The 21,610-nt window shown below is 53.8% G+C and overlaps 2 protein-coding genes across 3 annotated transcripts in view; both read right to left on the reverse strand.

Moving 5' to 3' along the window:
* GNB5 (G protein subunit beta 5) overlaps nt 1-10,230 on the reverse strand; it is a gene marked incomplete at its 3' end in the record, with an annotated part of 36,698 nt that extends 26,468 nt beyond the window's left edge. Inside the window, 1 exon segment of the mRNA NM_001082170.1 lies at nt 10,119-10,230. Coding sequence (NP_001075639.1) covers nt 10,119-10,230 — 112 coding nt within the window.
* A 9,163-nt stretch (nt 10,231-19,393) lies between these two features.
* MYO5C (myosin VC) overlaps nt 19,394-21,610 on the reverse strand; it is a 96,685-nt gene continuing 94,468 nt past the window's right edge. For both annotated transcript variants that reach the window (XM_008268992.5, XM_089309467.1), the window contains one exon: nt 19,394-20,630. In XM_008268992.5, coding sequence (XP_008267214.4) covers nt 20,478-20,630 — 153 coding nt within the window. In that variant the 3' untranslated portion in view covers nt 19,394-20,477. The remainder of the gene's footprint in view (nt 20,631-21,610) is intronic.

The raw sequence follows: 21,610 nt of genomic DNA on the forward strand, positions 1-21,610 counted from the left end.
CAGCCCGGCTCGGCTCAGAGTCATGAATACATTCGATTTGGCGGCTTACTTTGGAACTTCAGATGATCTTACTGCTGCTTCCTCCAATTTAGCATTAAGATAACCGTAGCTTTTAATGTCCGTCTTAAAAAAACAAAAGATGATTCATTCTAACTAAAATAGGGCTCCTGTTACATAACATGAATCTGAACACATCCCAACTATTAATTATTTTTTCTCACCACACTCTCCCTTCCCACAGAGAGATTCACTTCCAACCCACTCCATCCTGCTTCTATCTGCCAAAACTTATATATCTTGAATTAAAAAAAAAATTCAGGGGCTGACACTGTGGTACAGGGGGTTAAAGCTGTCACCTGGGATGCCAGCATCCCACATCTGAGTCGCCACCACTCTGCCTGTCATCCAGCTCCCTGCTATCGCACCTGGGAAGGCAGTGGATGAGGACCCAAGTGCTTGGGCCCCTGCACCCACCTGCCTTGAGCAAGGTACCTGGATGGTGTGTGGGCTACTGGCTTTGGCCTGGACCAGCCTAGGGCCACTGCAGCCATTTGGGGAGTGAATCGGTGGATGGAAAATCTCTCTCTTTCAGATAAACAACTAAACAAATCCTTTAAAAAAATAATTCACCCATCAGGCAGAACAACAGTCTGGAGATGAGGTGACGACCCCTGTGTGCTATCTGTGGGAACACAGCTCAGGGCGGACGTGGCTTCTTCTTGGCCTTCCTGATAGGCCATCCCTCCAGGACATACATGTTCGACAGAAGTGCTGAATGCCGTCAGTGGGTTTCTATAAGAAGACTCTGCCAGAACATAATGGTACCCGGTAAGACATTCCACCACGTGGTGAACTGAGGAGACAGGGGTGCTGTTTTGCACTGCTTTCCCAGGAGGCATAACTGGAGCAGAGCAGTTAAGCATCCAGGTTCTGGACCGGGGCTGCCTGGCTGGGCCACACAGCAGCCACATGACCTTGCACGCCTCCTCCACCGTCCGGCTGCCTGGCTCCCCAGGTGGGGCTGCTGGGACGCCTGTTCCAGCCTGGCCCCACGGGAACACTTCCTGAGTGTCAGCTGTGGTCTTCGCCAGTGTGCACGGAGAGGGGACCCAGTCATCTTTATTGAAAGAATAAATGAGAAATGCTTAGTACGAGGGGTCTTCACAGAAAAATGTGTGCTATGAAAAAGTGATGCATGGATTTCCAAATACTGCACTAAAACAAGCCTAGCTCTTGATCCCAATGTTGCCTGAGCTTTTTGAAGTCGTTGGTATTTACTGAATTTCAATCAGCAGCAGTCGCAGGCAGCAGTTCTAGGAGAGCCAACAGAGCTCCCAAGCCCCTTTCTCTGCTTTTTCTGTACCTCTCCTTTCCCTACCCCCAACCCACCGTCCCAGCTGCGGGTGCCAAGCTACTCATCAGTTTATCAGGGTGAACTCACTAGCGCTGGGGGAGATGCAGTGGTGGCTGACGTTTCCTGAGCCAAGGAGCCCAGCATCCAGCCTTTGTCTTCCTTTTGGCCCTGAACAACCAGAGTTTTCCTTACTACACACAATCTTACCACCATGCGAAGACAGCTTGAGCTCTTCCCAGTTCAGTGTGTGGAGGCTCGGGGGCCACGTGCGAGTCTCTCCCGGCTACCCCTGGAGTTGAGGATCAACGGCAGGAGATGGAGCTACAAAGATGATTTCAACACAACGTGTGCCTCGCTGGGCTGGGAGTGTGGGCACAGGGAGCACTGCACGGGGCTTTTTGGGGTGATTTGGAGCTCAGCCTAAAGGATGCGTCAGACCAGCGGGGTAGGAAGTGGGCTGTCTACACTGAGGACGTGGAAAGCCCAAAGGCCCAAAGGTAGGAAATCAACATCTGCATCAGAACAGACTGTGCAGGCTGAGTCACGGTGCCGCACACCCTAACGGAGCTCACGCATGCCTGGGTGACGGCAGCCTGCTCGCACGCGGTCCCCACAGCACTGACAGTTGATCGGCCTTCCCACGGACGTGGAAGGCAGCGATGGCGCAGCTAGCACTGCAGAACCTAGTAGGAGACTCTCCAGCAAACAGCCACCTGCTGCGTCACACTTGGCCGTGGTCCCTCCAAGATGTGCCTGGAACAGCCTGGAAGCTGCTCCAGCAGGGCCTGCTCCCTGGCCCCCGGATGCTCTCCTTCCCGTGTCTGGGAGCTGCGAGTCCAGCCGCCTCCTTGGCCGGAGCCCAGGAAGCTTGAGCCACTCAGTATTCTGGGATCAGAAGCTGACAGCTGGCTGGAACCCACGAGGAGCACTGAGAGGAGGAGTGGGCACTGGTGTGAGGTCTCCAGGGCCCCCAGCACATGCCAAGAATCCCCTGCTCCCACTGAGCTCTCAGGGTGGAGAGGGCAGACAGGCCAGCGGCACCCAGGAGCAAGCCCAGCGCAGCCTGGTGGTAGCTAACAGGGGCTGCCACCTGTGTCAGGGAGCCAGAGGGTGACCCGGCCATCAGAGGCCATGGCACCAGAGCCTGGTTTTGAAGGATGCATAGGAGTTGGGATAGGGAACGTGCAGGTGGGAAGTTAGGCTCTTAGTGTCCATTTTCGTTTGTGTGTTGGTACAACGGACTACAAATGACCCAAACCCTGTGGTAGTTCTGAGTTGTTTTTTTTTTTTTTTTTTAATTTATCTGACAGAGTTACAGACAGTGAGAGAGAAAGAGATAGAGAGAAAGGTCTTCCTTCTGTTGATTCACTCCCCAGATGGCCGCTACAGCCAGTGCTGCGCCGATCCGAGGCCAGGAGCCAGGTGCTTCTCCTGGTCTCCCATGCGGGTGCAGGGCCCAAGCACTTGGGCCATCCTCCACTGCACTCCCGGGCCACAGCAGAGAGCTGGACTGGAAGAGGGGCAACCAGGACAGAATCCGGCGCTCATATGGGATGCTGGCACCACAGGTGGAGGATTAGCCAAGTGAGCCATGGCACCAGCCCTGGTAGTTCTGAGGTTTAATTGGGAAGGCAAATTGAAGCACCTGACAGGTGCCTGGCAGCCAGGAATCAAACCGTAGAGGTAGGGAGCCAGGGGCTGGGGACTGATGAACACAATCTGGGGGGAAAGAGGGCTTCCGGAAGTGAAGGGACAAGAAAATGAACTGTGTTTAGGACAGGATAGAATGGAGAGGGGAAAGGGGGTTAGGGACAAGGAGAGTTTTTTTTTTTTTTTTTTTTAATGCTTTTTATATTGTTATAGAGGTAAATGCGCTGAAAATAGTAAGAAAGGGGCCGGTGCTGTGGTGCAACAGGTTAAAGCGCCAGCATCCCATTTGGGCACCGGTTCAAGTCCTGGCTGCTCCTCTTCCGATCCAGCTCTCTGCTATGGCCTGGGATAGCAATAGAAGATGGCCCAAGCACTTGGGCCCTGCACCCATGTGGGAGACCTGGAAGAAGCTCCTGGCTCTTGGCTTTGGATCAGCAAAACTCTGGCAACTGAGGTCATTTGGGGAATGAACCAGAGGATGGAAGACCTCTTTCTCTCTGCCTCTCTGTAGCTCTGCCTTTCAAATAAATAAATAAATAAATAAATCTTTTTTTAAAAAAGAGAAATGTAAATTGCATAGGAAGCTATTCAATCTACTGTCTTGAATGTAAAACTAGTCTCAAAGTACAATCGTAAGACCTAGTATTATCTTAAGTATGTTTATAAATTATATATATATATATATACACACACAAACATAAAAACATGAGGTGTGGAATACATCAAAACACTAAAAGTAGCTAGCTCTCGGCAGAAGGATTAAAAGTGACTTGTCTTCTACATGTCTAAGGTTCCCACAGTGAGCACCAGCTTATTCCGAAGGTCTTCTAGAAACTCCTGTTTGCTTAGCCAGCTTGGGTGTGACTGCAGAGCCTAAGGGGAGAGGAAATGGAAGGCAGCCTGGCTCTCTGCCTCCCCCTGCAGGCTGCATGTGGCAGAGCAGCAGGGAAGAGGACACCTGGGAAACACTTCCCACAGGCCTCATTCCTTAGAGCATGGAAAAAGGAAATGAACACATGAGGTGCTTCAGGCTAATCCAGAAGCTCGGTTCTCCTAGATTTTCCACTAAACCATACAATTAAAATAGTCCAAGGCCCAGCCATAAGGCATTTGAGAATAAAACCTTCCATAAAATCACATTTTTAGAAAAAACTCAATAGCTTCTGATGATTAATCCTATGCTTTATTCAGATTTAGTGTGGCTTTGCACTCTGAGAAATTACCAGAATTTGCTTGGGGTTGCTTTGTTCATTAACAATATTAGAACCTGTCTCAAAGGAGCTGGCATCTGGAGGAAGTTCCCAGTCAGCCCCGGGGAAGCTGCAACTCACGTGAGCTCCAATGAACAGGGCACCCTGCCTGCCCCGGCTGCTTCTAGTCTGGCTTCCAGATCATTCCTTGGTTAATTTCAAATCTAAGACTCCTCGGAGTTGAACTGTCCCCCCACCTCCTTTGCCTCTTAATCACGACTCCATTCTAATATATATATATTTTTTTTACTATAAAGGCAGTAAATGTACAGATATGCATAAAATGACAAGTGCCTTCCTCCATCCTTTCTGGATAACACGTTTCTCTGGGCATGCTTCCAGATACTTACTGCATGTACAGGATTCTACGGTGCTACAGAATCACGCAAGGGAGCCCTCCCCCGTGGTAGAAGATGAGCAGAAAGTGACAGAAACACTCAGGGAAACGCAGCAAGCTCTGGAGGTTTAGGGGGAAAGGAGGGCCCCTCACAGAAAGAGCTTGATGGAGGCTGGTTTTCCACCAGGTGCGGTTTCCCATCAAATGGTCCATATAAGCTACCTCCTGTAGCTGGTGTTGGCCAAGGGCCTGACCTGGGGATGAGGGCCTTTATCAGTAAGCTTTTTGTTACTGTACTGAAATGCCTGAGGCAGGCTAACCTGTTAAAGAAGAGATGTCTGTTTTGGCTCATGGTACTAGAGGTGCAAGGTCCCGGGACCTAATCTGGTGACAGTGTCTGGCTGGCAGAGCATTGCATGGCAAGGGACACAGGGTGCACAGTGTCTGTCTGTCTCTCCCCCTCCTTATAAAGCCACTGGAATTTAATCACAGGAGACCCACACCAGTGTCTGATCTAATCACTTTCCAGAGGCTCCTCCTCTAAACACCACGACTGGATTAAGTGTCCAGCTTCTTTTTTGTTTTTGGATTTATTTATTTATTTGAAAGAGTTAGAGAGACAGAAATCTTGCATCTGTTGGTTCACTCTCCAGATGGCCACAATGGCCAGGGCTGAGCCAGGCTGCGGTCAGGAGCCAGGAGTTTCTTCCAGGTCTCCCTTGTGGGTGGCAGGGGCACAGCACTTGTGCCATCTTCTGCAAGGAGCTGGATCAGAAGTGGAGCAGCCAGGACTTGAACTGGTGCCCATATAAGATGCCGGTGCTGCAGGTGGTGGCTTTACCCACTACGCCATAGCACCAGCCCCTCCATCCTCCTAATACCTTTCACATAAGACTTTGGGGTTTAAAGTCCTGCATGAGTTTGGGATGAAAACTCAGGCTTAAATCGTAGCAGAGCATAACAAAATGGACACAGGTCTGACAGCGGGAGGGATGGAGTTGAACTCAGGGGTGTGGAGCCAGGAACAGTTCATTTCCCCCTAAAAGTTAATGCTCTACAATTTTGTTGTGAATTCTTTTTTTTTTTTTTTTTTTTTTTGACAGGCAGAGTGGACAGTGAGAGAGAGAGACAGAGAGAAAGGTCTTCCTTTGCCATTGGTTCACCCTCCAATGGCCGCCGCGGCCGGCGCACCGCGCTGATCCGAAGCCAGGAGCCAGGTGCTTCTCCTGGTCTCCCATGGGGTGCAGGGCCCAAGCACTTGGGCCATCCTCCACTGCACTCCCTGGCCACAGCAGAGAGCTGGCCTGGAAGAGGGGCAACCAGGACAGAATCCGGCGCCCCGACCGGGACTAGAACCCGGTGTGCCGGCGCCGCAAGGCGGAGGATTAGCCTAGTGAGCTGTGGAAGCTGGATCAGAAGCTGAGCAGCTGGGACCTGAACTAGCGCTCTGATATGCGAGGCTGGCATCACGAGAGCTGTGGTTACTCCACGGAGCTTCAGCACTGCCCTGTGAATCCGGGCAAGTGCGAGCTAGCAGGAGGCTGACCAACTGTGTGCTAAGGACTAAAGGGCACCCCAGGATGCAGGAACTCCCATGCCAAATCCCAGCATCCCGTGCCAATCTGGATGTGTCAGTCACCTTAGCTATGGCTCCAAAGGGGTCTCATGGCACAGGGTAGGGCCTCCAGGGTCATCCTCAGATGCCCCATATCCACTCCCCTTGCTGCCTCTGCATTGCTGTTCCCTTTGCCTGCAGTGCTTTTCCTGTGACCATCACAGGCTCCTCCCTCCCTTCAGGTCTGAATTCAAAAGCCTCTCCCTGGGCCACCTTCTGTGGACACTTCCCTCTGCTCCCCCTTGCTCGCTTCCCACTTGCTGCCTGACTTCCTTGCTCTGTGGCTCGCACGGCAGGTTGCTGGGATCCTGGACCTGGCATGGGAGGGAACTGACCACGTCAGGCAGGGGACAGGTGTCAGGGTCGGTACACAAGACAGCGGCTTGGAAAGTGTGCAGCTGAAGGGTGAGCGTCCAGCTTCTGTTTTCTGCGGACGGGGAGCAAGGGCGCAGTGGGGTGGGGGGTGGTCAGAGACCTGTGCAGAAGGAAAGAGTCTGAAATCGCCACCAGGAAGAAGTGGCCACAGGGACCGCTGGGCAGCCCTGAGGGCCCCAGCGGCTGAGTGGCTGCGGGGTGAATAATGGCATCGTGACCTCCACCAGGCGCCACTTCGGCAGCGGCAGCTGGGGTTCAAGGGCAGGCAAGAGAGTGAGGACAGCAGGTGCACTGGGGCCAAGGTTCTGCCCGCCAGTGCTGAAGAAGAGATGGACGGCAAAGGAGCGAGGGCCAGCTGGCCAGATACCCGACGTCTCAGAGCTGGACTCGGGGAAGAGAAGGAAGGGAGGGGCCTTAGCCCCTTCCAGCGAGCACGGAGAGACTGTGGTCAGCGCAGGACGCAGCGATGAGAGGTCTGGGAGGAGAAGGGCGTCTGAGTGCTGACAAGGCCCGGGGGGAGTGTGGAGTAGGCCGCTGGGATGCAGTGAGGGGCCGCATGTCCTCAGGGTCACTCTCGTGGACCCTGAAGACACCCAGGGTGAGGCAGGGCTTAGGGTCATGAAGAGGATCCAAGCCACAGTCCTAGGAAAGACTGCCTGGGAGGTCAGGAGACTACGCGGGTCGGACAGGAGGAGTCAGCTGAGTGGCAGGAGCCTTAAAGGAACAGGGGAAAGGAAAAGCAATGGTTGGCACCGGGCCAGCATCCTGGGTCAGACCCTGGTTTAAATCCTGGCTGCTCGGCTTCTGATCCGGCTCCCTGCTACCAGGCAGGGCCCAGGTACCAGGACCTCTGCCTCCCGCACGGGACACCCAGGTGGAGGAGTTCCAGGCTTCTGGCCTCGGCCTGGCCCGGCCCCAGCCATTTGGGAAATGAACCAGTGGATGAAAGATGTCTCTCTCTCTCTTTGCCTTTCAAATAAAGAAAAATTGGAGAAAAAGAGAAAAGCAATGGCCTGGAAGCTGCAGGGAAACAGAAGGGAGCAGTCACCTGGCTGCCGGAATTTTCAACTCAAAAATTCTGACCCCTGCAGGTGAGGACGGACCCTTCCCTGGGGGGGCCAATCAGGCTATGCAGAGGGAGGCCCTCTGGGGTGGCCCAGAGCCACGCCCCCACCACCTCTATGCTATAAGCAACTTACAAAGTCCCAGGGAAGGCTGGAACTATCCCAGGGAGGGGCTTTGTCTTTAAAAGAGAGAATAAATTAGCTTTTATTTATTTTTTAATGGACAGAATTACATACTGCATTAGTCAGTGTTTTGTTACTTTAACAGAAACACCAGAGACACGGAGACACGTGGGGAGCTACTCAGGAAGGCATAGCTGACAGTTTTGGAGAGTCACAGTCTAAGATCTGTGGCCCTAGTGATTTGGGCATCTGGTGAGGCTATGACTTTTTTTTTTTTAAATTAATGATTAATTATTGATTTGAAAAATGGAATTAGAGGAGAGAGAGAGAGAAAGGAGACAGAGGTCTTCCATCTGCTGATTCACTCCCCAACTGGTCATAACAGCTGAGGATGGGGCGGGCCGAAGCCAGGAGGCTGGAACTCCATCCTGGTCTCCTCACCACCTAGGCCACCTTCCTCTGCCTTCCCAGGTGCATGAGCAGGGAGCTGGGTTGGAGGTGGAGCAGCTGGGACCCAAACCAGTGCCCATCCGGGATCCAGCTGCACCGCATCAGCCCTGAGACCACTGCCCTTCTGAAATACGTTCTCTGCATCCAGCTAAAGCAGTTTGGCAAAAACAAAACAAACAAGAAGGAAAGCAGACGCGCCACTCGGCCTGCCGGGGCGGGGATCCTGGTCCCTGGACTTCTCAGCACGTCCAGCACTGAGCTCATCACCTGCACGGTGCAGAAACCTGCACGGGGAGACGGGGCAGCCCCGGCTCATGCTTCTCAACACCCACTCCCTACTCCTCTCCTGGTAACAGAGACCCAGCTTTGGCCCAGCCAGTTCTCCCTTTCCCAGCCTTCCTTGCAGCGGCCACGTGGCCTTGGTCTTGCCTGCGAAGCGCCCACAGAAATCTTGGGAGGAGATAAGAGAGTTTCTGGGCAAAGTGCTGCTGTCCTGAAAAGAAGGAGCAAACAGTCACACCCACTTCTTCCTGCCTGGGATTTAGAAGAGATGTCTGGTGCTGTGGCAAGCATATCTTAACTATGTGGCAAATGCCAGTGTTTGGAGGTATGCAGAAGGCAGAAGGAGCCAGGGTCCCTGATGGTGCACTCGGCAGCTGAACCAAAGCTGTCAATTAAGAAAATTAATTCCTGTGACGGGCGATGTGCCACTGGCACCCCACATGGGCGCCGGCTGAAATCGAGGCTGCTCCACCTCCCACCCAGCTTCCTGCTCACACAGCCTGAGAAAGCAGCAGAAGATGGTCCAAGTGCTCAGGCCCCTGCCATCCACGGGGGAGACCAGATGAAGCCCCTGGCTCCTGGCTTCAGGCTGGCCAAAGTGGACCAACAGATCTCTCCGCTTCTCCTTCTCTGGAATTCTGCCTTTCGAATAAATAGAGCTTAAAAAGAAAGAAAACTAACTTGCAATTTGCCTACCTATTTGGGGTTTATGGTTAATTCGCCACACAGGAGCTTAGAGCGCCCACCAGGAAAACATAGCATGCCATAGATTCAGGTCATCTGTTTCCACCAAGTGATTTTCCAAAAACATAATGGAACGCTAAAGGCGCTGAGGGGAGCCCAGGCACAAGGTGCGGGAGTGCACAGGCACTTCGTGGAGGCCTTGCTCAGCGAGTCACCCCCGGGGCTGCAGAGCGAGGAGGTAGGACGACCTCCCCAAGCCTGGCCCTGGGCTGCACCTCGGCTGGGGCAGCCAGCTGCCACTCCAGGACAGCCGACGGGGCCGAGGCCACCGAAGCTGGCTGTTGTCGCGCGCACTCATCCACCAGCCCAGAGCCGGTTCTCCATCCCGAGCTGCTGGGCAGTAACAACGCACGTTCAAACAGGGCTGCCGCTGCCCGCCTGGGCCGACCACGCCGCATCTATCCAAAAGCTCTGGAAGTGGCCAGAAACGCCCGAAATGGCTGGGTCCGCTGAGCTCCTCGGCTTCCCCTCCCCATCCGCCTCCCGCCCCCTAAGGAGAGTGGGTTGAGATTGGCGAAAAACAGTTTCGGGATCAGTCTGGGTCCTCGGCAAGGGACGCCACAGCGCTGCAGAAAGCCGACGATGCAAACAAAACCCGAGCTCAGCCTAGGCCGCGCGGTCACCCCGGACGCCGCGCCCGGCAGCGGCGGGGATGCCATCCCAGCGCGGCGGGCAGGCGGCGGCGGCGGCGGCCACCCGGCCCGCGGATCCCGAGCCTCCCAGGCGGGCCCCGGCGCCGCTCCCCGCGCCTCGCCTCGCCTCGCCCGCGCGCCGGGCCCGGGGCCTCCCTCCCCGCGCCGGCGCGCGCCCGCAGCCTGCCCTGTGCACCCGGCCCGCCTCCCGGCGCGCCGCCCCCGGCCCGGCCCGCACTCACGCTCCACGTCGTGCAGCTTGGCCCGCTCCTCCTCCAGTTTGCCCTTGAGGCTCTCGGCCTCGATCTTGAGCGACGCCAGCGTCTCGTTCTCGTGCAGCCCGTCGGTTGCCATCTTCGGCGCGGAGGGAAGCGAGAGCGGGGATGCGGTGAGCGGGCGCCGAGCCGCGGCGGGCGCTGCAGCCCCAGCCCCGGTCCCGCGGCCCCGAGCGCCGCCCCGCCGCCCCGCCCTCCGGCCGTGACGCGCGCCGCTACGGCTGGGCTGAGGCGGCGACCCCCGCGCCAGCTCGCGCGTCCCGCCGCGCCCCCTGCACCTGCGGGCGCGCCCTGGCGCACCGCCCGGCGCCCTGGCAGCGCTGCGGCGGCTGCGCGCGTCCCCGCGGGGGAGGGAGTGTCATGCCCATTTCACCGGTGGGAACACTGAGGCTCGGAGATGCTAGGTGACATGCCAGCGGATGCGCACGTGGTGTGCTACCGGACAGCGACGCAGCCCTTCCTCTCCCCACTCCCCGCCCCTTCCCCCAATCAGGAGCTTGAGGGACTGCAGCTGGCTCCTGCCGAAGACAAGACAATCGGGAGGCAAGGCTCACTAAGCACTCAGGGGTCACACTCCTAGAAAGAAGGCACGGCAGGATGTGGCCCCAGGCAGTCTGGCTCCAGCAGACCTGTGGACTTGGCGTGGGTGACCCAGCTTCTGCCTTCTGCTGGGGTCCTCCTCTGTGACCGGGCATGGGTTGCGCAGAAATGGGAAGGCAGCGCATTCTGGAGTGAACCCCGACAAGCAGACTCCTGGGTGCTGCCCCCACTCTCTCCGTGCTCCTGCCCCCCTGAGAACCCGGACTCTCCTTGCTTGTCCCAGGACAGCTGGAAATCACCTACCTCGATCTATCCACAGTTGTGGTGCAGGTTCGAGTCTGGGATCTGCCATTTCCTTCTCTGGGAACCCTGCACCCGACGGTTGCCGTGGGAAGGAAAACCTTCCGCAGACTTCTGCGTACACAGCAGATGTCTGTTAGCTGCCACTTGCCTGCTCCCTTGCAGGGGTACAGGTTGATCTGTGGTTTCCCGCAGTGTTGAGCATAATGCTGATATACAGCAGGTGCTCAGTTAATGCTACTTTACTAAATGGATGTGCAAAACAGAATTGATAAAAGATCACTATATAAACTATGTCGTTTCAACTCAAACTAATACATGTGTTTTTATGTATGATGACTGTTCATGTCAGTATACAAGTAAAACAGAAAAGGAAAAATGTGTGTCTGAGTTCGAGGTGCTAAAGGGCTCTGCGTGAGTCAGCCTGCCGGTGGGGGCGGGGAGGGGGGGACAGATCCTGGCTGTGCTGTTGGCCTGGGACCTCCCTCCACTGAGCCTGGGGCTCCTGGTCTGCAGGGAGCAGGCAGGACCTTCTCTGCAGAGCCGTGTGTGGCACACAGCAGGTGCTCGTTGTTACGGCTGAGGCTGCCATCACACCGGAGCCTGATGACACAGCAGAGCGAGAATGAGAACTGGGTCGTGGCAGACACCCACCCAGGGGCCATCTCGGCATGGCAGCAGCATCTCTGCGCCCTCAGGCTGCACCTGTCAGACCCCCACGAGATGTGGTGGGTGGCTGGGGGTCTGTGTGTCTGTGTTGACCAAGGCTGGGCAGCCTGCTTCACACGAGGGCACGCCCTCCCCCGGCTGTCCTCCGCCTAAGGCAGAGCCGAGCATCCCCCCACCTTGGGGCGGGGGTGCCACCTGGAGATGACGTTGTGTGGCCTTCAGTGGCCAGGCTGGGTTTGCAGGACGCCTTCTTGCACTTGGGAGCTAACTCCTTTTTCCCTTCCTTCCTTCCTTCCTTCCTTCCTTCCTTCCTTCCTTCCTTCCTTCCTTCCTTCCTTCCTTCCTTCCTTCCTTCCTTCCTTCCTTCCTTCCTTCCTTCCTTCCTTCCTTCCTTTCTTTCTTTTTGACAGGTAGGATGGACAGTGAGAGAGAGAGAGACAGAGAGAAAGGTCTTTTGTTTGCCGTTGGTTCACCCTCCAACGGCCGCTGTGGCCGATGCACCGCGCTGATCCGAAGCCAGGAGCCAGGTGCTTCTCCTGGTCTCCCATGGGGTGCAGGGCCCAAGCACTTGGGCCATCCTCCACTGCACTCCCTGGCCACAGCAGAGAGCTGGCCTGGAAGGGGGGCAACTGGGACAGAATCCGGTGCCCTGACTGGGACTAGAACCCGTTGTGCCGGCGCCGCAAGGCGGAGGATTAGCCTAGTGAGCCGCGGCGCCAGCCTGGGAGCTAACTCCTTTTTAGAAGTCGAGGGAAGGCCGTGGCCCACCATCTTTCTGCAGGGTACAGGGCGGTACGGGGCCACCCCCATACCCCTCCAGGGGCCTTGGCACCTTTGTGAACAGTCAGCTGTCCGTCCCTGGCTGTCTCCTATCTTGTTTTGTCGCCCCTGGTGGTCACCATCTCCTGAAAGAGGATCTGCAGGCAGGGCCTCCGAGCTGGGGAGAAACCACAGTGTCTCAGTGGACCCAAACTCTGGGGTGCTGGGCTCCTTCAGCTCCAGGAGGACGCTGTTATTAGCAAACAGCGGGCAGGGGGAGCCCTCCCCAGGTGTCCTCGGCTTCGCGATTTGCAGAGCCAAGGGCAGAACAAGAGCCCTGCAGACAGAGCCTGACAAGACCTCAGGGTTACTGTGCCGTCTCCAAGCCTCTAGACGCCACCTTGCACTCTTTGCTTTGCTTTGTTTTATAGGATTTATTTAAAAATGTAATCACACTGGAACTAGAGGATAAAAAATGTCTTTTCCTTTTCAGCTGGATGAAATGCGAACACCATCTCTCCTGTGTTTGATGTGTGGTTTTGCAATTTGTTGAAGATTCAGGGCTTTTTCAGGAAGTTTTTTGGAAAGAGTGCTTTACCGCTTCTCACCAGGTGGGGGCTCTGCCGAGCTGCTCGATGGAAACCTAGCTTTGCCAATCAGATTCCTAAGGCTCCAGCCATGCTGTGCGTTATTTTTTGCTGCAAGATCTGGAGCCTGTGCATTGCCACCTCTGGAGAGGACTGGATTTTGTGTACTTTGAAAAGCACCAGCATTTGTCTTCACTTCCTCAATCTCCCTGAAGGCTTAGAAAGCACTCTTTGAGCGTTGTACTCACTATTGAATCCCTGTATAATTCATCCCGCGAGTCTTCCATCGAGCTGTACCTACATGCAGCTGGGACAGGGACCCTGAAAAGTGCCCTCAAGATTTGTCTTCCAGCCTCTTAGCTTGGTCACCTGCCAAGCAGAAGCCCACAGAGGAAAAAGAATTAGCCCTAGGAAATAATGACCGTGCAAACATTCCATGAGCACTTGCTTGCAGGCTTCTGCTTGGACTCCTAAGCAAATGGACTGACCCTCACACTACCAGTGACCATTGTTATTGAACCATCTGGAGACAGGCGTGAACTGTGGACCCCGGGGCCACTGCCTGGGCCTCTGCACTGACTGTGCCTCCGAGCTCTGGCGCATGGGAAATGTGTGTGCCCTGTAAGCTCTTGGGCAGCTCATCAGTTAGCAGCACTCTCAGGCAACACCAGTTTAAGACAAGTCACCCTCAAAGCTTTAAGAAGTGGCACTTGGGGGGCCAGCACTGTGGTATAGTGGGTAAAGCTGCTGCCTGAAGTGCCAGCATCCAATATGGACACTGGTTCAAGTCCCGACTGCTCCACTTCCAATCCAGCTCTCTGCTATGGCCTGGGAAAGCGCTAGAAGATGGCACCCCTGTGGGAGACTCATTAAGAAGCTCCTGGCTCCTGGCTTCGGATCAGCTTAACTCTGGCCATTGCAGCCATTTGGGGAGTGAACCAGCAGATGGAAGACCTGTCTCTCCCTTTCTCTGTCATTCTGCCACTCAAATAAATAAATAAAAATTTAAAAACCACCTACTGCCATACTTATAAAAAGAAAAAAGTCGCACTTACGATTTCTGCACATGTTGAACAGTAGCTGAGTTGTTGAGATTTCTTGAAAACGGGCCTCAGAGCCCTTTGTTTGAAACATTTATCACAGGAGCCAAACACGTTAACCAGGAAGGTCTGATCGCACATCTTCACCCACGAGGAGGCTGTAACACAGTAACAGGCAGAGGGGAGCGGAGTGGGTGGGGAGAAGAGCCAGTGGCTGCAGTTTTCCCCAACCTCTCCCTTTCCTCTGGGGGCTGCCGGGGTCCCTGCTGGCTGGGTCAGGTAGACGGGGTTCGTGTCCAACCTTCCCCTTATTGCAACAGGCTGGGGCAGCTCAGCCCACTCACTGCTCAGGGAGAAAGCTCAGACACCAGGTTTGCCGAACTTGACCTGGCCCGGGCTGTTTCGGCAGGTTGGCAGGCACCCCGTTGAGCTCTGTAGCTTGGTGTCCATTCTGTGTGGGTTGCACATGAAACCCATTGTTGTCATGGAGACTCGAACTTAACACTTTTCAAAACGTGCCTTCCCTCGGGGCGAACTTTGGAAGGCAGACGTCAGCGAGTGGCAGAGCCTGAGCCCAGCCGAAGCCGTGAGGCTGAGTACGTGCCATGCAGCATTCGACTGATGGAACAGCTGAGAAGCAGAGTCCTCACCTGTTCTCACAGAAGTCCACGGACTGACCCGGCCAGGCCCCTGCAGGGAGGGTGGCCAGCCCAGGCAGACCAAACCTCCCGGGGCCTGCAGCTGCAGCTCTGGCTGCCCCCGTCCTGGTCCCATTACTTGACTTCTTGGAAGATCTGTTTCATATGTCAAACGGAGACCTTGAAGTTGTGCCTCACAGGGTTGTCAGGAGACTTACAAGAAACTGTGCCGAGAGCTCAAGACTGGAAATATGAGCACACCATGGAAGTCATGCTGCCAGGTGAGTGGCTGCAACAGCAGGAGCAGCAGCAGCCTTACGAAGGAGATGTGGAGAAAAAAGCAAGGATAGCTAATGCAACAGTTTAGGTGAGACACCATGACGGCCTGGCCAGCAGGACTGGGAGCATGCTTGGGAAGGAGGCGGCGGAGCTGGAGTTGGCACCATGGGGAAGAAAGGGAGATGCCCACCATATGGCCTAGGTTTCTGTTTGGGAGACTGAGGGTATGTTGCTGGAGAGGGAGGTCAAGGAGGTTAATGGGGCAGGGAGCAGCCTGTTTGCCTTTTCAATTTAACAATCGCTATTCCCATGTTAAGATTCGATGAGGGGCCAGCGCTGTGGCATAGCAGGCTTAGCTCCTGCCTGTGGCGCCGGCATCCCATATGGGTGCCGGCTTGTGTCCCAGCTGCTCCTCTTCTGATCCAGTTCCCTGCTATGGCCTAGGAAAGCAGAAGGTGACTCAAGTGATTGGGCCCCTACACCTGCATGGGAGACCTGGAAAAGGCTCCTGGCTCTAGGCTTCGCATTGGTCCAGCTGTGACCATTGTGGCCATTTGGGAAGTGAACCAGTGGATGGAAGACCTCTCTGTCTCTCCCTCTATCTGTAATGGGCACTGGTCGGAACATTCCAACAGAGCTGAACTGGCGAGGGGTGTTTTCGGAAGGTAGGAATGCCTGTCATGCAGAAGTCACCGCTGGGCTGGAGAGCGAACAGGAGCCTAGGAGCTGAGCTGAACTCTTGCCACAAAGGGGCAGCTGCTGGCACAGTTACTGAAGCTCCAGGTCCCAAAGGAAGACAGGGACCCACTGTACTCCCCTGGGGACCAGGCACTGACTGCCACGGGGTGCTCAGCCCTGGCCTCTCAGAACCACCCAGGAGGGAGGCAGGGCAGCTATGCCACAGCTCAGAAATGGAGGGGAATCCACCGAGGAGTTCAAGGTCAACGGTGGGGCCCAAGTCTGTATGGGGGGGGGGGGCTGCACAGCCCTTACTGCAGAGCGAGCATTTGAAGGGGCGTGGTCAAGGCCGTCCACACTCTCCAACCCCGCAGAGATGTCCAGCAGCAAGGTGACACTGAGGCCTCCAAGCATTAGCATTAGTACGGAGGCGGGGGTTTTAAGCGAGGGAGCAGTGTCATTCAGGGGGATTATTCCAGCATTTGCGCTTCCAGAAGTGGGTCAGAGAGAGGGGACAGCAGGCAGATCACGGCGCTCAGAGATGGTGGCCGTGCTCTGCAGCACAGGAAGCGAGCTGGGAAGACAGCAGCAGCCGCGGGCACGGAGGCGGGAGGCACCGGGGCAGTGAGTGCAGAAGAAGCGGAAGGGAGGCAGGAGGCTTGCGAATGTCCCAGATCTGAGCGCGAGGTGCTCATAAAGGCTGAACTGCACCGTTTTTTCAAATTATAAAAGTTGCATGTCATGTTCTTCTATATTAGTATTCTCAGAAAATACACTTTTAAATGAGACCGTGATGTTTAAGTCCTATCAACCCTGAATCCTGTCACGTAGCTAGTATTATTAGACCTGGTTGGTTAAACATGGGCAAGCCACACACTCAAGTATTTAAAACCTATAAATGTCACATACATTCAGGGAAGAGAGTTTGGAAACATCAATAAGGTGTGAGAAGAGAATGATCTCTTACAGTCCCGCCACCCAGAAGGACTTCCTTTCACGTTCCGTCTGCAGGAGCACTGGGGCCACACTGTGACTGTATTTCTGGATCCTACGGTTTTTCATTGAGCATTTATAACATGAGCTAAATTTAATGTAGTGCATTCTAGTGTACTTATCATCAACAAGCCATTTTGAGGAGGAGGGGGTTTTTCACCGAGCAGATACTTCTCTGAGCATGTGGGCAAGAAAAACACACAAATGTCCGCATCTTAAACAAGTTTTGACAGGAAGCTGCTCTGTAGCAGGGGTTCACAGGACTTCTCAAACTTCCCCTACTGACCTAGGCCAAGTGCATTTCTTTGCCATCTGTTTTGCCTGGATATTAGGCTTAAAAATGACTAACGAAAAACATGTTTATTTTTAAAAGGACCAGTACCACAGTCAGAGAGTCAAACATTGAGAGTCTTTGGCAAGTGTCCTGCTTTCCCACTCTCGTGTGTAGTTCTGGTGTGTTGTATTCTGGACTTTTCTGGCACAAACGCATAGATACGACGTTATTGATTATGCAAATGGGGCTGTTGAGCTACTTTTTTCCCACCTAGCTTATTCTGTTACTACTTGTAGATCCACTGCCTTTTTTGCTAATTGCTTCAGTATTATTCCATACTAGGGGTATCAGAATTAATTAAAGCAATCTCTTGTTGTTGGTTAGATAGGGTATACCCAGTTTTTACTTTTTAAAGTGGTGCTTCAGTAACTCAAAAATGGGCACATGAACCCTGTACATTGCAGGAGCGTGTAAATCGGGGTTACCTTGGCTGAGTCATGGACAACACTTGCAGCAGGTACTCTGAATGCTAGCATACGGCCCAGCAAGTCCGCTTCTAGGCCTATGCCTGGGATAATTAAGAATTCATGGTCATGTGAAAACTTGCACACCAATGTTTGTAGCAGCATTAATGTTAGCCAAAACATAGAAATAGCTCAAGTGGCCTCCAATTCATGAATAAATACACAAAATGTCATATATTTGGCAATAAAAAGAATGAAGCCCTGATACACATTCCAATAGGGATGAAAATTTAAAAAAACCACTATACCACATGTGAAAGGAGTGAGGCACAAAAGGACACATATTATGTGATTTCACCTCCGTGAAATGTCCAGGCCAGGCAAATCCAAATGGACAGAAAGCCGATTAGTACTGCTGTGGGAAGGGGAGGGGGTGGGAGTGACTGTGTAATGGGCATGGGATCACTTTTTGGGGCCATGCTCTGGAATTAGAGTGGTGAAGGTTGCACATCCTTGTTAATAGACTAGAGGGCAGTGAAATGCCCATTGTAAAGTGGTTTTATGTTGTACGCATTGTACCTCAATAAAAGCTATTTTTAAAATGGGGAAAAGACATAGCAGGCATGTTGCACACGGGGACATTCATATGGAAGAAATATGTGAACATGCACTCAATCTCATTAGTTATCAGACATGCAAGTTAAAACCCCAGTGTGCGATCACTGCTGCCCCGCCAGACGCCTGAAACAGGACTGCCTTCCCAGCTGGTGGGAGCGTACACTGGTACAACCACCGTGGAAGACCGATCCGCAGGGCCTAGAAAGGCTAAACACACATTCTCTGACCCAGCAATTCTATTCCTGGGTATACATTCAACCGATATGAGTGCCTATTTCCTCAAAAGCAAACAAATTCATAATTGCCCAAAACTGGGGGAAAAAACCCAAACATTCATCAATAGCAGACGAGATAAGTAGGTTGTGATGTTCACACAAGAAAGAGTAAAAAGCGGAGACACGCAACCAAGCAGGTGCATCTCACAGGGCCGCTACAGAACCCTTTGCAACAAAACCCCCGCTTTCGTCCTCATGGAAGGCATCATCTGGATCCATTTTTCAAAACCGATGAAATGATTTTAAAGATGCTTTATTTTTTCCCTGATACCAGTACTACTTTTAAAACAAAACAAGTTTTAACGATTTCAAAATAAATTCCTATGAGCTGTAGAAAAGCTGAAATATACAGATTGATGGAAAACGCCCATCACCATCAGCACCAGCACCTGCCCCACAGAGGGCGCCCCGAGAACACCTGAGGACGCACGCACCTGGACTCCGGAGTGCCGAGGAAGGCCGAGTGGCTGAGGCAAGCTCCACACACACCGTCCACGGCCTGCACTTGGATGGAGGAGCAGGGCGAAGGTGTGAGGCCTCTGCCCTCTAATCTCCTTATCCCCTGAGCCTCACGGCTCAGCTGCCTGTCTTCCCCACCTGCGGGCTCTGCTCACCCCGGGGGCCCTCCCTCACCCCTCCTGCCCATCCCCACGGCTGGTTCCACTCAGAGCCCTGGGGCCCACCCCTCGGGCCCGGTTCTCTGCCAGCTGCAGGAGGCCGAGTGGGGCAGGTTTGGCCGCTGTGAATGCGCGCCCACCACAAGGAGCCACCCGACATTCACCTGTGGCTCTCTGGCTGCTGCCGCACTGCCCACCGCCCACTGTGTAAAACGACCTAGACTACGGGGCGAGCGCCTCCCTCTCTCCTCCCTCCCTGCTGCCCCTCACAACAACTCCTCTGCCTCCTCAGGTCTCCCTGTCCCGGGCTGCAGGCTGGGAGCTCTCCGGAGACACAATCTGCACCAGCACTGGGGTTGTGTTTGCTCTCCCTCTAAACACGGCTGTCGACGCTGTCGACTTTAAACCAGGTGAAACAAATCTATAATTTGACCGTTTAAGACAAGCATAACACTGTGCACCTGAGAGGCATGTCATCTCTGGGCAATGCAAAGACTCTGACCCACCTGATTTGCAATTTATTTTATTGATTAAAATGTTAGTCCTGCGTTTCATTGTTTCAGATACAATGTATCAAAATGAACCAGAGGGAGCAGTTTATAAGGTGAAAGGCAGAACTGCACAACCACGAGGGATGCCGGCTCCTGAGCTGAGCCTGTAGGATTGGGGCTGCTGCCCGTGAAGAGGGCGGAGGGACAGGAAAGCAGCGTGTCCAAGGGCACAGGCTGGGTGTGGACGAGAAGGCTGGGGAGCCCAGGAGTACCCGATTCCCGTAAAACTGGAGAAACACACATTCTTCTATTCCTTTTGTAGAACATTTAAAAAATAAATAGATCAGGACAATCACTAAAACAGTTTTTAACAAAGGGATTGCATAAAATATGCTACAAAATGAGAAGTCACATGATGAGAAGATGTAAAGAAATCTTTCAGAGAAGGCGGTGGGCGGCATGTCAATTCAGTTCTGATGCACTCACTTTAAATAAAAGTATACATAAAATACTTCATACGCCCCATCTCACATGGACTATTCTCTTAGAAACCAGAGAGGTCTGAAATAGGAGATATTTTTTATGCAGGGCTGTTTTCAGGCAATGACTCAGCAAACTCTCCACACCCCTTCTCCCCTCTGCAGTCACAGGGCAAGAGGACTTCCGGGGGCCCTGGTGGCCAAACTCCCTAGAAAACTCAGCCCTGGACCATTCCTGGCTTCCTACTGCATCTGGACTTCCCATGATTCTTAGAAAGCTTGGGAGCCACTGGGGCCCCAGGCCTGCCTCCCAGCGGCCGCATCACAAGACAGGACAGACCAGGAGGCGGCTGAAAGCAAACAGGAGCCCTGCAGGAGCTCCATCCGAGCCGGCTGTGGCTCTCGGGCGGGGCAGGGCTTCTCCCACTGCAGCTGCTGCGTGTTCATTCTTCCAACATCCCAGCACCCTCCGGCACCACTGCCTGAGAGTGGGGCTCATGTGCGAGAACTCTTTCCTTCCTCAATCCCATTCCAATCACGTCCAGTTGCAGTGAACAGACCCATCCCTCGTACTGGACCTTCATTCAGGTTTGGAGAGCAAAGGGCGCTGACTTTTTTCTCCTGTCTATAATCTATTGAGAAACCCCAGCTTGAAACTGCTGGGGATCTCGATCATTTCCAGAGCGTGCGGAGATGGGGCAAAAGGAAAGGTGACTTGGAAGAGGTATTTGGTATCCAACATCAGCTGTGAGGAATCCTCCCGGCTACTTAGGAGAGCCTGAAACGAGAACCAGAGGAGGGGTGAATAATGGAGCCCGGGCAGTGCTTTGCTGCCGCCCAGCAGTCAAGAGCAGGGCAGGTACAGCAGCACTGCCTCCCGTGAAGAACATCTGTCACCATCACGGGCGAGTCCGGCGTCGTGGTGCAGTGGTTTAAGTAGCTGCCTGCATTGCCAGCAAACCACACCAGCGCCAGCGGTGAATCCCGGCTTGCTCTACTTTGGATCCAGCTCCCTGCTAATGCGCCTGGGAAACAGCAGAGGACGGCCCAGGTGCTTGGGCTTTGTCACCCACAGAGGAGACGTGGGTGGAGCTGCTGGCTCCTGGCTTTGGCCTGGTCCAGACTTGGCCATTGCAGCCATTTGGGGAGTGAAGCAGCAGGTGGAAGATTGATCTGTCTGTCTCTCCTTTTCTCTCTGCTTTTCAAACAAATACATATTAAGGGAAAAAATATCCCGTGAGATGACACACAGCACAGGTCTAAGGTGAAATGGCCTATCCGGGTTTCCGAGTAAGCTTTCATGAACACTGTCTTGCTCTGTTTCACTTCGGAAATTAATTTTTCCCCAGCATAGATGGACTGCAAATCTGTGTTCTATTTTTAGCTATTCTCATGCATAATTCTAAGCCTAAACGCAAGCAGAGCTCAAGTATTACATTTTTAATGAACTCATCTTTTTATTTTTAGATTTATCTATTTGAAAGGCAGCACTAGAGAGATAGAGGGAGATCTTCCAATCCAAACCAGCGGTTCACTAACCCAAATGGCTGCAATGGCAGGGCTGGGCCAGGAGCTTCATCTGGGTCTCCCACATGGATGCAGGAGCCCAAAGACTTGGGCCATCTTCTGCTGCTTTCCCAGGTGCATTAGCAGAGAGCTGGATTGGAAGTGGAGCAGCCAGAACTCCAACCAGCACCCATATGGGATGCTGGCATTGCAGGCGGCAGCTTAAACCATTATGCCACAATGCCAGCCCCA

The sequence above is a fragment of the Oryctolagus cuniculus genome, chromosome 12, assembly GCF_051225735.1.
Source record: "Oryctolagus cuniculus isolate XC-2025 breed Fujian yellow rabbit chromosome 12, ASM5122573v1, whole genome shotgun sequence".
Lineage (NCBI taxonomy): Eukaryota > Metazoa > Chordata > Mammalia > Lagomorpha > Leporidae > Oryctolagus > Oryctolagus cuniculus.